Genomic DNA, 19,123 nt, shown 5'->3' with positions numbered 1-19,123 from the left:
GCGGGCTGAAGGATTTCCTCTGTCACTCTGTGTTTCTATATCTGAGCAGCTTTTATTAAATCTGTGACATCAAACGTTACTTTTTTAATAGATAAAGATATAATCTAGGCCTCACAGATCAATGCATTCAACATAATTTACTGTAAAGACTTACTGACATTAAAAAGTTTGGTGCATTGCATTGTGGGATGTGGAGTCCTGTAGTGTTTGTTCCTTCACCAGGAATATGTTGTGGACTCTTTAAGGTAAGAATAACGTGTGTGTGTGTCACGTGTTTATCATTTCTGTTATTTTTGTGCATATTTCATGTCATTTTGTGTTTTTTTTAAGCTGTTGTTCTGCTCTTCATCCAGCTAAGCAGGGGGAGGGGCCAGGTGGAAGCCCCTCCCACTTGTAAGTGTGCACACCTGATTGTTTTAATGACTCTAACCAGTCACTGTGGGTGAACTGGGGCCAATGGCAGTGATTAATGCTTGTTTTGCAGCTATAGTGGAAATATTTCTTTACCCTCAACAAGGACAGAACTTTGATATAAAGACGTTTTAATGTTTTAATCAACATTTCATGGTAAGAACCTCAAAATATAACCTTGTGTTTATTATAAACTTCTGTTGCTCAGACAATTCCCTCCAAAGTCATCTGGAAACTTGGACTGTGTAGAAATTGCAAGATTTTGGGGGGGAAATGTGCTATAAAAAACGACTGCATTCATGTGATATAAGCATGGGAAAACTTTGAGCCCCTAAAAATATTGTGTGTCATTGAATTTGTGATTTTTAGATATTTACAACTTGAATTATTTGGTAATATACACAATGATTCATGGTTACTCTATCATTTTACTCTCTTTTCTGGGCTGAATTGGGTGCTGGCCATGCTCTAGTAAACATGTGATCCTATGGTTTATATCACACTTCGTTTGCTAGATTTTTGTCTTTCTCTCTTTTCACCTGGTCAACGAAAAGCTTTTTTTTTTTTTTTTCTGAAATAAGGCAATCGTAAGACCCTAAAAACGAGTTCATATCTGATGGGCCAACTTAAACTGGGATAATAATGCAGTAAGGCCTGAAAAATAACAAAAATGTGAGAAACACCTACATTTTGGATGTATCGCAAAAAAATGGAAACATTTTCTAATTTTATTTTTCTGAAGGCTAACATAAGACCCAAAAAACCTTTTATTGAGTTATTTCTTTCAGGCTCAGTAATTGTGATTTATTAGGGCCCGAGCACAACAGTGCGTAGGACCCTATTGTAATGCACCTTATTTTTTATTTTATTTTTTTTTTAAAGAGGAAATTATTGCATTGTAGAGAGTGATGATGTCAGAATTCTTCAGTGTACTGAAGAACTATTACTTCAGTACACTGAGAATTTCCCTGATCTGGGTAAGTTCTATTTGTTTTTACCACAACAAGGTTCTCACCAGGAGTTTTTCACAGCATAGGGGGAGAAACGCTTACTTCATAGTCATAGCGCCACCTATTGGTAAAAGGAAATCATAGACATTATATTTACACAGAACAGTTTGTGATATAATCCTTGAAAATGTTCAGCTACGTCTCAACACTTCAACATTTCTGTCACACCCTGACATGCAGCACACCTCAACGTGCGTCACGTCCCGACGTGTGTGGTTGAACATGGATAATTGAAAAATGTAATTGACCCTGACACACACACACACACACTGTGGATCAGATCTTGGCTCATAGTGATCCAGCTGTGCTGCTGGACTCTGAGGAACCGACCCAAACAGACCCGGTTAGACCTGGACCTGCTGTTAACAGTGTCACGTTACACCTCGGTGGTCCCCAAAGCCTCCACACTCTGGCCCCACAGACCCTCCTCCTCCTCAGGGTGGGATGGAGGAACATTCACCACCTGGGATGTGCTGAGGCAGCTGTTGGAGGTTCTGGTCCTGGAGGTCTGAGCACGCAGACCTGCTCCGACTCAGCAGACGAGCCTTTTATTCTCAGCGACAGGTCCCCCCCACCACCACCACCACACCACCTCCTCCTCCATGGAGACTTGGAAACGGAGAAGTCACGACCTCCAGGGCCTGAAACTGAAACAGTTCATAAAACGAGGCTGTTCACTCCGTGTTTATTTAATACTGGGTCAGCTGAGATGTTGGAAAACCACATTCCCTTCCCTGTCAGTTTACCTTTGTCCCTGGATGAGATGTTCCTACAGGTCTGGAACCACAGCTGACAGGAGCTGAATTTATCTCCTCAGTCTTTCTTTAGTTTGAAGGACTTGTTGATTTTTCCCATTGCGTGCAGAGTTAGTCTTGATGTTCTTGGAAAGAGAGTCTGGAACCTTGAATTGACTTGGCATTGCGTTATTTTCCAATCATTTTATCATTGATTACATCACCAGACAAACTGAGGGTTCGCTTCTTAGCTGGAAAGACCTGGAACTGTTCTTGGTGCAGGTTCTTTACTCGTGGGTTTACTGAACTCACACCACATGAAGACGTCTCACTGGAGTTTGTCGTGTTTACATTTAATTTGCTAATGGTATAGAATGTACACGTTACATCTTAGACATCCATCATCCATCCATCCATCCATCCATCTTCAAACCCGCTAATTCCCGTTTATCAGGGTCGCGGGGGTCTGCCGGTGCCAATTTCCGGCTGTCATTGGGCGCTGGGCGGGGGTACACCCTGGACAGGGCGCCAGTCCATACATCTTAGACATTATAACTATAATGTTCTTTTAAATCAGACATGGGCAACTGGTAGAAAATGATGGAAAACAGCAAAAACACACAAAACTGAAAACAAAAACACACAAAACTACAGAACAATAATACCACATCAGAGAAAAAATACACAAATCAACAAGAAAACCACACAAAACATGTAACATAACAGAAAAATATACAAAATGACAACAAAAACTTACAAACCCTTTAATTTCTAGAAAATTGAAAACCGAAGCAGAAAAATAATATTGAAACAAACCACGAAATAAACTTAAAGCTCATCTCCATTTATTTCTTTCACCTGCTTTTTGTTGATCTTATTTTTGCAGTAATCGACACCTTTGACGGAGCTCAAGTCCTTCACGACCACAGAACACACACATTCTCTCTTTCTGTCTGTTTAAAAGCTCAAAATAACTCCACTCACACTCAGGCAGAACTTACTAACTTCTTATTAACCTTAAACTTGTCTTCCAACTTCCAGAAGAACTCTAGAACAATCTGAAGTTCTGGAAACACTAGAACTCACTAATGATGTCTCTCTGCTCTCGTCTGCAGCTGCTGTTGATGTCACTTCTGTCAGGATGATGGAGTCTGTGTGTGTGTGTGTGTGTGTGTGTGTGTGTGTGTGTGTGTGTGTGTGAGTCTAAAACATGTGAAAACATACATTTGTCTGAGTATTAATAAAACAGCCATTAATGATGCTTTAGATTTATCCAAAAGTTGTTCTCATTGGTGACTGATGCCACAAAAACTATAACTGCTGCTTTCACAGATTCAAAGTTGGGCCAAAACAACGTCAGGTTTGGCTGGAATTTAACGTCTAACCACCAGTGACGTCGTATCACAAGGGAAACCATAAAGATACCAGAACTAAAATGACATAAAGCAAGTCACGTTCTTCTTTTCTGGAGAAGAAAAACAAGAAATCATGGTAGGAGTTTATTACTACTAATATTAAATCTGTGTATTGTTAGTTCTTACTACGTGAAACTACAGGCTGAGCTGAATCTACTGATATACAGGTCGGGTATGTTACGTACCAAAACAACGCCACAAAATCAGAAAATACACAGCAGCAAAAAGTCAGCAATGATGACAAATGTTTTTTCTTACCTTTGTTGTTTCTTATCAAAAGTTGCTCCAATGTGCATAAAACTTCATATTTTGATGAATCCAAATCGTGTCAACACGTCTCTCCAATTAGCGCATAGCGCTCGTGCGTGAAATGATTGGAATCAATTTGACTGACGTATTACAGTTACACACTTGTTTCCAAAGTTGTGGAAAACTTTAGCACAGTTGTATCAAAGTGGACTTCCCCATGAACGTATTTTTTTTGTTTTTTACAAAAACATGTGTATCTTTGGCCTATTGTTTATTATTACTACAGATGGAGATTAGCCTGTGGCTACAATCTGGCACATTTACTTGTTAATGTCCATTAGTGTGCATTGTCCCTTGTCACAAATAAATACATAAAATAAATAAATGTTTTCACCAAACTTGCTGCAGTTACATCCATACATAAGTTAAATTTTTACTGTCTTTGTAGCCTTCCCTGTTGAGAATTGGCTTTGTATTTTAATCTAAATCTAGTTCTAATCTAAATCTATCATATATTTGACTTTCTTTCTCATAATTATGACTTTACTAACTCATAATTTTGACTTATGTGAACAATGATGCGACAAATCCAGCCTTTGAAATGCTGCAGATTTATTAAATCAGCATTAGAACCGGAGCTCATGTGGATATAAAAACATGTTTTCATAGAGTTTTCTGCTTTGTTCTCTGAGAAATGACACAGGTTTGGTTTTAGTTTCTTGTTCTGGCCAGAGGGGATTGGATAGTGGGGTGGGGGGTGAGGGGTGTTCCCCTTTAAAACAGGAAAACACAGAGGAAAGTCACCTTTGGATGGAGAGAAACAAAAAGAAAATCAATATGAAATCACATCTGGTCGAGTACAGCAGCTTCTCTGCATCCCTTTAGCATCAGCATCTGAACCTAAACCTCACACCCTCAGTTTCCCTCCGGTCCAGATCTTGGAGTAGTAACCACGCCTTCCTGTGCGCGTGTGTGTGACATAAACCTTGTTCACACTGAGGCTAAATCTCTGTTGATTTTCTACCTTTGAAAGTTCTGAAAACATTTAAAGTGAGAAAGTGAAGTTGTAGTTGTGTATATTGTGCTTATTGTCAGTCAGTCTGATGACCAGTGTGAGGCTTATAATGGTGGTGGCTGTGGACAGAGGGAAGGAGTGAGTGGTACTACCTAAAACAGGTATTTGGGATCAACGTGTCTAAAGTTAAACCCAGTACGAGTTTTATCCCACAGTCCAAGGCCAGTGCATCGTAGACCAATGTATGAGCAAGAACCGCTACTGCAAACCCAAGCGCTGCACCGGAACCGAAGATGCAGCCAGGCCAGCAGAAAGAGCGGGGGCCACCACCCCATGGCTGAGCAACCCTCCAGACGCCCCCAAGTTCTTAAGCCGAGAGGCAGCCACCGCCCCATATACACACCCGAGAAAGCCCCAAGGAGCCGAGGACCCAGCACACCCCGCCACCAACCCCAACCCCCAAACCCAAGCCTCCCGCCAATATTCATCCCCCCACCTCCACTCTCGCACCCAACCCAAGGGGAGGGCCCAGAAAGCCCCCCGCCCGAGACCCTAGCGGAGGAGCCAAGGCCCACACCCAGCAGACGGCCAGAGCCACGCCGAATGGGTAGCCGGTGGGCCCAGAGCCAGCAGTGACCGGACCCCAGGCCGGAAGGACCCGGAATAGAAGCGGCACCGGGAGCAGCCCGCCCAGGAACGACGACCACATCCCCAGCCGCCTAGGGCACCAAGGGGGCGCTACGTGTCGCCCCGCCCGCCCCCAGGCGCACCGACCGAGCCCCCCAGATCACCCTTTATCAATGCTGCCTGCGCGATGAGCCTTAGTTATTGCAATGTGGAAAGTTGAAAAAATGTTGTAAATGTCATAATAATGTACTTCATTTAGTCGACAAAGTAAACACTGGTGTTTAGATTTAGACTTAAAAATTTTGTTGCATTGGCTTTTTATGCAGGATAAAAAAACAGGATAAACAGCAGGAAACACTTACATAAGGTTAGTAGTATTTTTTTTTTTCTTTAAAGATGCAAATATAAATAGATATCAAGAGGAAACACTGTGTAAGATTTCTATACAGAAGTTATCAGTAAAACAGAATAAAAAAACCAAACATTAATACCATTAAATATCTGGTTGATCAATGAAATCATCAATATATTTTGATAAAGTTTTTGTTCACATGTTTTTGTCTTTTATTTAGTCATAGTCTAGTTCCATATTCTTTCAAACTTGGTGTCGGGCCCCATGTGGGGTCATCTGAATTGTCTAGTAATTATTTAAAAAACCTATATTTACTGATTTTTAAAATGATTAATCATTTTTCAAAAAATGTTGGGAAACCACTGGTCTAGTTATTGTCACTTAAAAAATTGTAGTTGACAAAAACTGATGAAAATCGTTAGTTAAACAATGCTTTCCTGCCTCATATTCAGATTTAGATTCAGAATACTTTATTCGTCCCTGAGGGGAAATTCAGTTTTCACATCCCGTCCAAGAAAAGACGATCACATATAACATGGGAGAACAGGAGCGGAAGTACTTTGGCTCGCAAGCCATTAAGGCAGCGCCCCGTATCTTAGATGAGAAGTGGAAAAACATGAGGTAAGGAGAGGGAAAAAGGCAGGTTCCAAACTGTGCTCCTTTATAAAGCACGATGTGGGATTAGGAAAAAAACCACAAACACAATTACAACAAAATTCAAAGACAAAGCAAAGAAGGCGTAGAAACATGATCCATTTGCTTCATTCTGTACAGTTCAGCCCGTCTCAGATGACGTGAAACTACTTTGGGTAGATCTGATTCAGAAGTTCCAGGTGGTTGTGGGGAAGAGGAGGGCAACGGAACGTCATTCAGCACAAACATCCTGGAGAATAGTCAGAGAAGCCGACCTTGAAGGGCTGGCTTGGGGAGTCAAATGAGATAAGGATTTGTTTTTTGGTCAGGCTAAGCACAATTTTCCTTCAGCCTTGGGGTCCATCTTACAAGCAGTAAATCCAATATGGTCTTATCTCAAAAACTTCTCCAAGTTTGGTTCCATTCCACGTATACGTTCCAAAGTAGCTTCATGCTTACTTTAGAGTATGTTTATTGCATGAGTCAGTGTTGAGAGCCCTGCCCAATCCATCAGAAATTACTGGCAGCCTTGTCAAAACAGCTGCCGACGTAATCCAGACTTTGCGATAGGTCAGAAAGCTGCCGGCTCCAATCAGCAGCATACCTGCTACCACAATTCCAATTATGTAGACGTCTTTTACGTCCTCCATCATGTATCCCGCCGCAGATGTTCTATCTGGACAGGCGGGCTCACCTCTGCCCGGTTTTTTTATTGAAATAATTTGGTCCATTGCATTAAGAGACCAGCTGATCAATTCCATAATTTTGGTTTTTGGATAGAGATGTAGAGAGAGAGGCTCCTATTAGAGAAACATGTTTCTGTGATTTCTGCCTCCTTCTTCTTGTGTTGTTATTGAAGTGGTGTTTATGATGTGAAGGTACATTCCTGCGTGTCAGCCAACTCAGCTGTGCACATTGTTGCCTTGTTGGTTGATGCTATTATTAGAGCTGGTGGCAGAGATCACGGAGAGCATGGAGGATCCTCCCTGCATACGTTTGTCTTTGGGGCTGTAGAGGAAAGCAGAGGAGCTGTTTACCCAGCCTTTGTGCCTGTGTTTGCCCTGCAGGGAGTGTCTCTACTGCAGGTTCCTTTCTACTGGTGGGTGGTGGTGGGGAGCAGAACATACAGAATCACAGGGTGGAGGTTTTGATTTGTTGACAGCAGGTGACATGTACTGTGTCAATATATCGAGATTTTTGATGTACTGAGATTTCTGTTTTTGCAATATAGAAAATTACAATATTGCCTATAATGATATATTTTTTAAATGTATCTTTTATATTAAAATACTCATTTTAGAAGTCACTGCTTTTGCTACTTTTTAGAACAGCATGAACATCATTCTAACCCAAGACAAGCCACACTCACACTCGCTGTTCCTTAAAGCAGGGCAGCAGTTTTTGAACAATTTGAGCCCATTTTTGCTTATTTTTACCCTTTTTCTGCACCTGCACCAAACTTGCCACATGTCAACATATTTTCATCACTTTTTTTGCCATATTTTTGCTCTTTTAATGTGTTTTTGCTACATTATTTCCATTTCTGACACCATCAAATTTTAATCAATTTTTTGCACATTTTTTCCACTTTTCAGACATTTTCAGCACTTATAAACTCTTTCCACCACTTTTCCACCTAATGTTGCACATGTTGATCCATTATTGTCACTTTTAACCTCTTTTCACCATTATTTATGCTTATTTTTGACAATTTAACCACATTCACTATTTGTCATGCTCATTATTTGCCAGATTAAACTAATTGTTCCTATTTTTTCACCACCTTTTCAACCATTTTTGGTCACTTTTAACCCATTTTATTTCTGATTAAAACAATGATTTACTTTAAGATGACAATATACAAATAATAGTAAACGTCCTGGATAACAGTGGATATTATTCAGATGAATAAATAAATGTGGTTATCACAGATTCATAAAACAATGGACCATCATTTTACTGACTTTATGGATGGACCCCAAAAATCTCTCCCCTTTATCCCCCTTATGGCCCTGTCTCCACATGACTGTTCTTCAGTGTTCAACCACCTTCAGCTTGGGGGTCCCCGGTCTCTGGGGCCTTTATTTTGGGGGGTTTGAAGGCTGAAAGGATTGAGAACCACTCCCTTAGAGGGACATAAATGTGTGACACAGCTGTTTGTTAATAAATATGGCGTTTCATATCAGCAAGTTCAACCTAGAATTGTCTTTCTGGTGAGATTTTATTGAGTTCAAAATGTCCAGATTTATATTGTATTTTGACATTCGGGGAAAAATATTGAGATATCAGTTTTGGTTCATATCGCCCAGCTCTACAGGTGCGTGCGTTTAAATCATGAGTTCCACCTCCAACATGGCAACCCACATGAGTGTCCCAATTTACTTCATTAGGGCTGAGGTCCTGAGGTGGAACGAAGTGAAACGGTCCACATGTATCAGTGTGAGGGCAGCAGATGTTCCTCTATGTAGAAACACCCCCCACCCCCCACCCCCACCCACACCCCTCCCTGTGAACAAAAAGACATGTGAGCCTTGGAGGATGGAGGAGAAGTACTGCGCTCCGGTTTCACAGAGTGTTTGACAGGCGGCGGAGGCGCACAGCTTTTACGCATAGCCTCCAGTGCTGCGCGCTGCTGGAGATTTGGAGACTCCGTCAGTGTGCGCGTCCGCTGGAGGAGAAACACGCACGGAACATTGCGTGATTACCTGGAAGCAAACAGAAAAAGGGATTTTGGTTTGTTTGTTTGTATTAAAACAAAAAGAAGAGACGCACCGTATTGTTGGAGATGCTGCGTAATAATGGCGTGACGCACGGACTTTAACTTTTTCTATGAGACGTAAAAACCGACAGAGTCCACACACACACACACACACTCCTTTGAGGCAGACTGACAGGAACGGAACTTTCCTGCCCTGTTTGGACCGTTTTTCCGTGCACGCGCTGAACCCTCTTCGGACCTTTTTGGATTTGATTTCATCGACCTTGAGCTTTTTCTTAAAGCGACACACAACTTGTTTTTATTCCTCATTAACCCCACGAGCTGTTTGGAGACAAGACCCAACAGGTTATTAGAGGTAAGGAAGCCATGCCTGAAAAACTGGCTTCATGTCATTTAAAAACCATGGCTTTGGGTTGACGTAAGGCGCCAAAGCAACACGAGGACAAATATTTTTTACACATTCCGGATCAGAGCAAAGTTTTCTCCTCTATCATTAACTTTAGATTGTCTGCATGGCCGCTGTTCTACTATTAAGCTGTAAAAGAACAAATGATGGTAAAAATTCCTTTGTTCACAAGTCATTTGTTCTTGTTTTTTTTAACATAAATAGTTATTTGTATGAAAGCCCGTTTCCACCACTAAAATATAAACATAATTGAATAAGTAAAGTCGTAATTATAACCAAGAGAAAGAAAGCAAAATATGAGAATAATTCATAATTCTGTGAAAAAATAATTATTATCTCATAATTATGACTTTACTAATTAAGAGAAAGAAAGTCATAATTATAAGACAAAAAACTCTTAATTATGAGAATTATGAGATTGTCTCATAATTATCACGTTAGGAACTCGTAATTATGATTAAAAGTCTAATTGAGATTATTTAATAATTGAGATTATGACTCTCACAATTATGACTCTTTCTATCTCACAATGACTCTTTATCTCAAAACTATGACTCTGTTTCTTATAATTATGAATTTGTATCTAATATGACTCTCATAATTATGATGTGCTTTCTCGTTATAATGACTTACTGTGGTGATTTTTTATATTATTTGTTTAGTGGTGGAAACGGACTTTCATAGGTTTAGAAACCATAGCACCAATCATTTAAAAGTGTGTGTGTGTGTGTGTGTGTGTGCGTGTGTGTGTGCGTGCGTGTGTGTGCGTGTGTGTGCGTGTGTGTGTGTGTGTGTGCGTGTGTGTGTGTGTGTCCCTCAGGGCTCTGTGTCAGGACACCAGACTTATCGAGGAGGAGGAAGTGGAAAAGCCTGAGAGCCTGAGCGGCTTTAAATGGATCCTTCATGTTCACCTCAGCCCCACAGAGGACAGTCCGCCCCGAACGCTCACGACCCCTGACCACACGTTGTAAAACATGAGGACGCACCGGCGCGTTTGGATAAACACCAGGCGCACGCAGAGTGGTGTACGCTCAGAGCAGAGAGCGCACGGCCCCGCCGGTGAGAGACTTTCCTTTAGCCCTCCTCCTCCCGTGTGTGTGTGTGTGTGTGTGTGTGTGTGTGTGTGTGTGTGTGTGTTTGCTCTGCCAACAGTGAGACGACTGTTTGATGTTTGAATCCCTTTCACTTCACTGCAAACCTCAGCACCTGCAGCAGCTGCTGTAAAACTGCTCTCAGGGTCGCTATGACTTTATTAGTGTTTATTGGAGCTGGTGTTGGTGAGAGGCAGTCAGTCAGTGATGTGGGTCGTAGAGGTGGTCAGGGACCATGAGGGACCAGGGGGTGGGGGGTGATTTATGGCCTGGGGAGATCTTACAAAGTGCAGCTGGGGGCCGTCAGGTTTGAGTGGCTCAGCTGAACTCTGAAGGGACAAAATAATCTCAGTTCAACCAGTGTTAAAGAGGCGGTATTATGAAAAATTCACTTTATAATGGTTTTGCTCCAGTGATTTACATTCCTTTAGCCTCATTCAGAGGGACAACGTTGAAAAAGTTCTGTTTCCTCCCTCCCTTGTTATTCCACATTTTGTAAAAAATCAGTTCCAAAAAGAACAGTTGAATTTTTCTCGCGTTGTGACGTCATATTGTGGAAACTCCTCCTCCTGACAATTCTGGCTCCTCCTGGCTCCTCCTACCCTATAAGAATGTGAGCTCCTCCCTCTCGAACTGCCTCGCTGCTAAAACAAACACTGCGGTTTCATATAGAATATATATTATACTTTATTGTCTCATATGTAAAGCTACATACACAAAATGTGTTCTCTGCATTTAACCCCTCCCTGAGGAGCAGTGGGTAGCATCGCCCAGGGAGCAGTTCCATTTTTAGTACCCATTATTATCACTTCGTATCTCCTTTGAGATGATCTGACGTGTTTGTGACCCAATGCGTTTGGACAAATCAGCGGACTTTCACCTTGAATGGACGATTCCTGTGATCAGTAGTGGAGAGGTTGACAAGGAGGCGACGTAGCAGCTTTGATGAATGTTTGAAGTACAGAGACGTGTTGACAATGATCCTCCTTTTATTGGGCAGGTTGCTTTCTAAGAGATCTGATTGATCAGGAGGCGGGACTTCAGTACCCGCTCAGCTTTTATCCAGAACAAATCCTGGTCCCGACCCGGTTAGTCGTTCAGCCTAAGCTACCATGGTGATTTAACTCCATAAGATGTTAGCCAGCTTCGTAGGACAGCACACACTGATCAAATCCCAGAAGTTAGCGCGATAAGAGGAAATCTAGCTTCGTAGAATACGCCCTGAATGCTAATGGCTGATGAAGCGTTTTAAACCAAAGACAATGAGCACACACACATTTCTCTCTATTGCCTTGAACGTACAGTGTGATGCATTTTTTACTGCAGTTATGGGCACAATTTTCCTGTGTAGTTTTGAGGACGTGACGTGAAATAAAGAAAAAAAGAAGAAAAAGGCTTGGAGACTGGAAGAATCGAGCGTGGTAAACCAAACTACTGTTTGCTTCCACAGAGGCATGCGCGGAGGTCTTGCAGTTAAAGAGCGGATCAGGCAGCATTTTTTTGTCCCAGTGGATCTATTTACATGATCTATGTATCAAAGATAAGGATAATTCATTATTTTGTGCAGAAAAATGATTGGATCACTAGTGAATGGCTTCATTAGCTGTCGTCCTCTGCTCTATGGTCCTGCAGCTAAAGAACGCTGCACGCAAGGACGCTATCAGTGACGTGCAGTCAGGGTAGGCAAGGTTGGCAGTACCTACCCAAGGGTGAATTGATATTTTGATTATTTGTTTTAATTATAATATAATTATAAATTATTTATTTTTTCAATTTCCGATAGCCTACAGTACCTATAAGTTTGAAAGTGTCAGCATTTTGTGCTTTTCATAGTCTAAATGACTAAACATCGCTGCCTTTGGACATAACCGTGCTATGCTAAATGCTATACCTAAGTTCGCAGTGCATTAGTGAATTGATAAATCGTGGCTGCTACGTTCTCTAGCTAGTGGGCGGGATAACACTACAGTCAGGATGATAGCGCTAGAGACGATAAAAAAAACATTCTTTTGAGGAAAAACAACAGCTTTTAAAAGATGAGGCCAACACCTGAGTTACCAGACCTTCAGCAAAGGTAAGGTCAGAACATTGTTCGTATTTTCTGAAGGAGTGGCTTTGTGGATGCTCCTCACTGAGGCTGTTTTGAGTTGTTGTTGTTGTAATTTTCTCTGTGTTTCTGTGTTTCCAACACAAACAACGGATGTCCTGTCGTGTCATGAGATATATCTTGTTGGGAGAGTATGGAGGCTATATTAAATAATTAAGTTTCTTTAATGGTGTTTATGATGTTGATTTTGTTAGATGGCTAAATGCATGTTCATGTGGATCTTGTTGGGTTTTTTCTTTCTTATTAGGAATTTTATATTTTGATAAGCGCATTGAGATGACTTTGTTGTGACTTTCTTAATACAAATAAAGTTGAATTGAATTAACACTTGCCAGCAGAAACGTATGGAAGTGTCATTGGTGTCCACATTGGTGGTCTCGATTTGCAACACCCTGCCTACCCAACACTAGTGCTCACGGCACGTCCACTGGACACTATGTGACTGAACCAACCAGTTGGGTCCCGTTGGGCTTTGGTCGCGTATTTTTTTTTTTTTTTTTTTTTTTATACTTTATTTTTTATTTCCTTTTTTACATACAAAAGTGAAAAACACAAAAAAAGCAAAAGCAAACAAAAACAGAAAAAGAACATGTTGCATTGCCGTGTCTCTACAGTTTGATCTGATGTTAGTGTCAGTGTGATAGTCTTTATCCTGTCGATGTGTGTACAGTCCATTTCTCCCATTTTTCCAGACATTTTTCTTCTTGGGTTCTTAACTTATGGGTCAAAAGCTCCATGACGTGAATCTCTTTCACCATTTTGAGCCAGTCATCTTGTGTTGGTGGGTCTGGTTTGTACCATTTTCTCGTAATTGCTTTTTTACAAGCTGCTAACAAAATTTTAAACAAATATCTGTCCTCTTTTGACACATTTCCTGTCATTCTGCCAAAGTACAGTAATAAACATGAGTTGGGTATGTCATAGTTCAGAATTCTGACAATAAACAAATGAACATCCTCCCAAAATGTTACAATTTTAGGGCAAAGCCAAAAGACATGAGAATGGTCTACATTTGTTGCCCCGCACTTTCTCCAACATGGTTGTGGTACTGACAGGTATTTGTGTTGGATTTTAGGTGTGATAAAAAATCTAATTATATTCTTCCAACAAATGGTCGCGTATTTTTATCCTCTACTTGCAGTAAAACAGTCACGTGAACGGCGAGTTCACAGATTCTTCTTCTTTCTCCAATACTCTAACTGCAAGATGTTTACGCATGCCTCCGCGGAACCAAACCGTAGTTTGGTCCACCGCGCTTGTCTTCTTCCAGTCTCCAAATCTTCTTCTTTTGTCTGGAATGCACATCAAATTTGACGTCACGTCTGCAGGACCTCAATAGGCCCGTTAGCATTAAAAGATTCATAAATCCTGCTCCTTTAATCAAACTCTTTTATATCTGAGGAATCTGCAGATGCTGTTGCTTAAAGGCGGTGATGTAAAATATAGGATATGAATGTGTGTGAGTCACACACACACACACATCAGGGTTTGAACCTTCATTCTTGTTCAGTGACTCAGTGACCTACTGACTCACTGGCTCATGTGCTCACTTTGTCACTCGTACATGGATAAGGATCAGTTTTTTCGTCCTTCTCATTCTCTCTGTTTCTTGGAAACGCGTCAATGCTTGATGAATGTGTGCGTGTGAGGGTTTGGGGCTCACCTGAGACGTGCCACGCTCCCTCTGAATGGATCGCTCTCTGAATGTGTGTAAAATGTGTGCAAACATGTTGTGAGTCATCCAGGTTTGGATTGAACTCTATTGGCTTCAGGCATGTCTCACTCCAGCGTCTCACAGCCACAGCTTTCACTTCCTCCAGTCAAAGGTTGTGGGGTCAGCGGCCCTGTCGTGGGTCAGGGAGAGCAGGGGTGGGGGCCGACCCAGCGCGCTCTTTACCAGCTCCTGTGTGGTCTGGTTTGTTTTAACTGGCATGTGGCTTTATGAGTGCTAGCGTGCAGACTGGTGGTGTTTAACTCTTTCTCGCTCCACGTTCTGTTTATCACAGAAACACAACTTCACTCACTCTCCTACTACACATCTTCGTCCTTTCAAAACTGTATACAGACTCTATACAACACTGACTTTGTATTTATAGCTGTTAATTCTTATCATTTATATCAGACATAGGCCATTGGTGGTCCTCGGGCCAAGAGTTTTGTGTAACCCTCCAAGTTAAGGCAAGAAAGGACTCCAAAAACCCAAAACAACAACATAAAAGCACAAAATGTCACCAGAAACATAAAATATCACACCATAAAGACACAATATAACACCCAAAACACACAGAAATTACAGAAAAAACAGAATCTTACCAAAAACACACCAAAAATTCACGTAAATTACAGAAAAATATGCAAAATTACACAAAATGACCAAAAAATATACAAAGTGACCAAAAAATACACAATCACACCTAAAAGGCACCAGACAGACACAATATGGCAAAATAACACAAAAAAAACACCAAAAACACAGAATCAGAGAAGAAAAATTAATAAAAATTACACCAAACACACAGAAATGACAGAATAATACACAAAATTACACCGAAAATACACACAAATTACAGGAAAATATGCACAATCTCAAACAATGACAGAAAATACACAGAATCACACAAAAAAATTGTGTAAATTACAGAAAAATATGCAAAATCACACAAAATAACCAAAAAATACACAGAATCACTCAAAAAGACAGAATCAGACTCACAAAAAGACAACAAAAATTACTCCAAAAACAATAAATAACAGAAACACGCAAATTGAAATACACAAACTTCCCTGTATCTAAATGCTGACATGAATATGTTGATCATGTGACTCTCGGATCAGAGATGAACATTTTTGTGGTCCCGCTGTGATAAAAGTGGCCCATTTCTAATTCTGATTTCCATATATATTGAATTTTTGGCCTGTGAAGTGAAATAAATGATGAAATCCGTTGTTAACGTTTAACTTTGTCGTCCTGTTCGTTGTCTGAAACAGCGTTTTGTGTTTTCTTCTTCTTTATTGTGTAAATATTAACTTTCCTCTTTCTGTTCATATGAACTCATAAACATCCTAGTTTTCTGTCTCTTCTTAATGAACTGCTTGCTTTAAATCTCAGTGAAACATGTGCTCACAGCTGGATTCAGTCCATGTTCACACACACATTCTTACACCTGAAGGTTGGTGCATTGCATTGTGGGATGTGGAGTCCTGTAGACGGATTCATAGAAGTGTTTTTATTCCACGATGAAGGAAAATCGTAGTTCAAACTAACTTTCACATAGAAAACCAACTTTGATAAAACTCACACAGCTGGTGTCAAAGAACAATGACATTTATTTGTGGGAGAAATCTGATTTTTGTGTGTGTTTGTCCATATTTACACATTAAATGTGACTTCTGTCCTTTGAAGGCAGAGATAGGCAACTTTATCACAGTAGGGCCACAAAAATGTGATTGTATCTGATCCGAGGGCCACAATATTAACATTAATATCAGTATTTAGAATAATAATAAATCTGAGCAAAAACACTAGGAAGAACACAAGTTTTTGTTGTTTGTATATTTCTCATTTTGTGTGTGTGCATTTTCCTTATTTTGTATGTTTTTTGTTGTTTTGTGTTTTTTTTTTTTTTTTTTTGTCATTTTGAGTATTTTAGTTGCCAAAGTGTTTTTATAGTAATTCTTGTATTGTTTGCCATTTTGTGTTTTTAAAAATTTTGTTTTAATTTATCTGTATTTTTGTTGTCATTTCTAACTTTTTCTCTTTGTCTGTTTTTGTTGTCATTATGCCTCAAGTTTTGTGTGTATTTGTTGGAATTTTTCTGTATTTGTGTTGTGTTTTTCACTTATTTTGTAGGTTGTTTTTTTTGTCACGTGTGTTGGGATTTATTTGTGCGTGTTTTTAAAAACTAAATCATTTTGTGTGTTTTTTTTTTTGCTGTCCTATATCAGTGTTGTTTTGTCTGTTGTTTTGTTGCCACAGTGTTTTTTAAAGCAATTTTTGTGTTTTTTGGAGTAAGTTTTGTGCGTTTTTGTTGTAATTTTTCCACATTTTTTGTTTTCATTTTGTATATTATAATCTGATTCTCTCTCTCTCTCTCTCTCTCTATATATATATATATATATATATATCAGACGTGTGTGCTCTGAGCTGCTGTGAAACGTTGCTCTGGTTGTTTTTTTTGGTGTCCCCGCGCTAATGCAGAGCCTTAAAAAGATTGATTATGCAACCTGAGGTGCCACAGGGCAACTCCAATCTGGAAATGCTTAGAGTTCGCAGTGAACCGCACTGATTTCTTCAGGGCAAATTGAAGGAGGCGTGATCTGACAACAAGGAATTTCAATTTGTTAGATGTATTCCGTCTGACGAACGCTTCCCATGCTCGCTGTGTGTACCCGGCCTGTGCACTGGCCCCGGCCCCGGCCACGCACCATCTCGTGCGCCGTGATTTCAGTCTGTGATCTTTTGAATTGTTTGGTTGTTGACTTCAAACAGGCTGAATTATTCAGAACAAAGCAGCAGTTTGTGCTCATGATGAAACGTAGAGAAAACTCCTGTCTTTATCAGATCATCTTTCTCCTGAAAACAACTTTGTTCCTCCAAAATGATGGAGAATGTTAAGTAGCATTTGTGTGTTTTTTGTTTCACAACAGAAAAGCACAAAATGTCACCAAAATCACACAGAAATGACTCCCAAAATACACAAAATAAAAACAAAAATACCAAACAAAACTGCACGAAATGACCTCAAAAACATAAAATAACTCCAAAAACATACATTACAGAAAAATGCACAAAATGACCCCCAAAATAACAACAAAATGACCCCAAAAATACACAAAATGGCAACAAAATGCATTAAATGAACCAAAGACTAAACTAAATGAGAACAAAATGCACAAAAAGACCCCAAAAATACACAAAATAACACAAATGCTCAAAAGGACCCCAAAAAATGCTCAAATAACACAGAAATGACAGATAAATATATAAAGTCGCACTTAATGATAGAAAAATACACAAAATCACACCAAAAAGACACAGGAGAGAAAAATATGCAAAAAGCCACAAAAGAATAGTTAACGACATAAAAATCACAATAAAAGACAAAGTTACACAAAACGACACCAAAAGACATAAAAATACACAAAATAGGACCCAAGACACACAGAAATGACCAACAAATGTATAAAATCACATAAAATGACAGAAACCTATAAACAATCCCACCAAAAAAAAGGAGCAAAAGGAGAGAAAAATACACAAATTACAACAAAAACACATAAAAATAACATAAATACGCAAATTAATGTCAATCAATTGTCATTTGTTCTTCCCTGTATTAATGCTCTCATTGGTGATTATTCTAAATGCTGACATGAACATGTTGACTTCAAACAGAAGGAATTATCAGAACAAAGCAGCAGTTTGTGCTCATGATGAAACGTAGAGAAAACTCCTGTTTTTATCAGATCATCTTTCTCCTGAAAACAACTTTGTTCCTCCAAAACCAGGAAGAATGTTAAGTAGCTGCGTTTGTGTGTTTTTTGATATAATAATAAGCTGTGTGTGTGTGTGTGTGTGTGTGTGTGTGTGTGTGTGTGTGTGTGTGTGTTGCTGGGAAATTAGCAGGTCACGTTCATTAATCACAGCGTTTGAAGCATCAGGCACAGGGTCATTAAACGCAGCCTGTCTGCGACGCTGGTTTAACCAGACGCAGCAGAACACACGAACACACCACCACTGTGTGTGTGTGTGTGTGTGTGTGTGTGTGTGTGTGTGTGTGTGTGTGTGTGTGACTGATGGCCTTTACTTGTGTACTTTGACTGAGTGTTGGTTTAGTTGAGAAGAAAAACAACAGGATGGGAGTGAGTAAAGGTTTGGAGGGCGGAGCAGGAGGAAGGGGAACAGGAAAATAAGAAAGAATTGGAGAAAAAATGAAAAAGGAGAAAAAAATATAGAAAAATAAAAGAAAATGAAAAAGGGGAAAAAAATAAAAATAAAAATATGAAGGAAAAAGGAAGAAAATTAAAAAAGTGAGAAAAGAGGAAAAGAAAAAAAAAATGGGAAAAAGAAGAAAATTGAAAGGAAAAAAAATGGAAAAGAATGGGGCAAAATTGGAAAATAAGGAAAGGAAAAAATAAATGAAAAAAGTTAAAAAGAAGAAAAAATTGAAGGGGAAAAAAAAAAAAAAAATGGGAAAAAGAAGAAAAATGAAAGAAAGAAGAAAATCGAAATAATAGGTAAAAAATTGGATAAAAGTAGAAAATGAGCAGTGTTGGGAGCGTTACTTTAAAAAAAGTAATTAGTTACTCACTACTTATATACCATATTTTTTCGGACTATAAGGCGCACCGGTT

The 19,123-nt window shown here is 39.7% G+C and overlaps 1 protein-coding gene across 2 annotated transcripts in view; it reads left to right on the top strand.

Annotated features, from left to right (window-relative positions):
- The first annotated feature begins 8,752 nt into the window (after positions 1-8,752).
- The window catches only part of LOC114479394 (glial cell line-derived neurotrophic factor-like), a 33,407-nt gene continuing 23,036 nt past the window's right edge, over positions 8,753-19,123 (top strand). The window contains exons 1-3 of one of the 2 annotated variants that reach the window (XM_028473057.1): positions 8,753-9,520; positions 9,669-9,720; positions 10,392-10,630. In XM_028473057.1, coding sequence (XP_028328858.1) covers positions 10,546-10,630 — 85 coding nt within the window. In that variant the 5' untranslated portion in view covers positions 8,753-9,520; positions 9,669-9,720; positions 10,392-10,545. The remainder of the gene's footprint in view (positions 9,521-9,668; positions 9,721-10,391; positions 10,631-19,123) is intronic. The other variant, XM_028473056.1, reaches the window with a different exon arrangement.

The sequence above is a fragment of the Gouania willdenowi genome, chromosome 17 (assembly GCF_900634775.1).
Source record: "Gouania willdenowi chromosome 17, fGouWil2.1, whole genome shotgun sequence".
Taxonomy (NCBI): Eukaryota; Metazoa; Chordata; class Actinopteri; order Blenniiformes; family Gobiesocidae; genus Gouania; species Gouania willdenowi.
The sequence above is the reverse complement of the archived record's forward strand: the minus strand, read 5'-3'. Positions and strand labels throughout refer to the sequence as shown.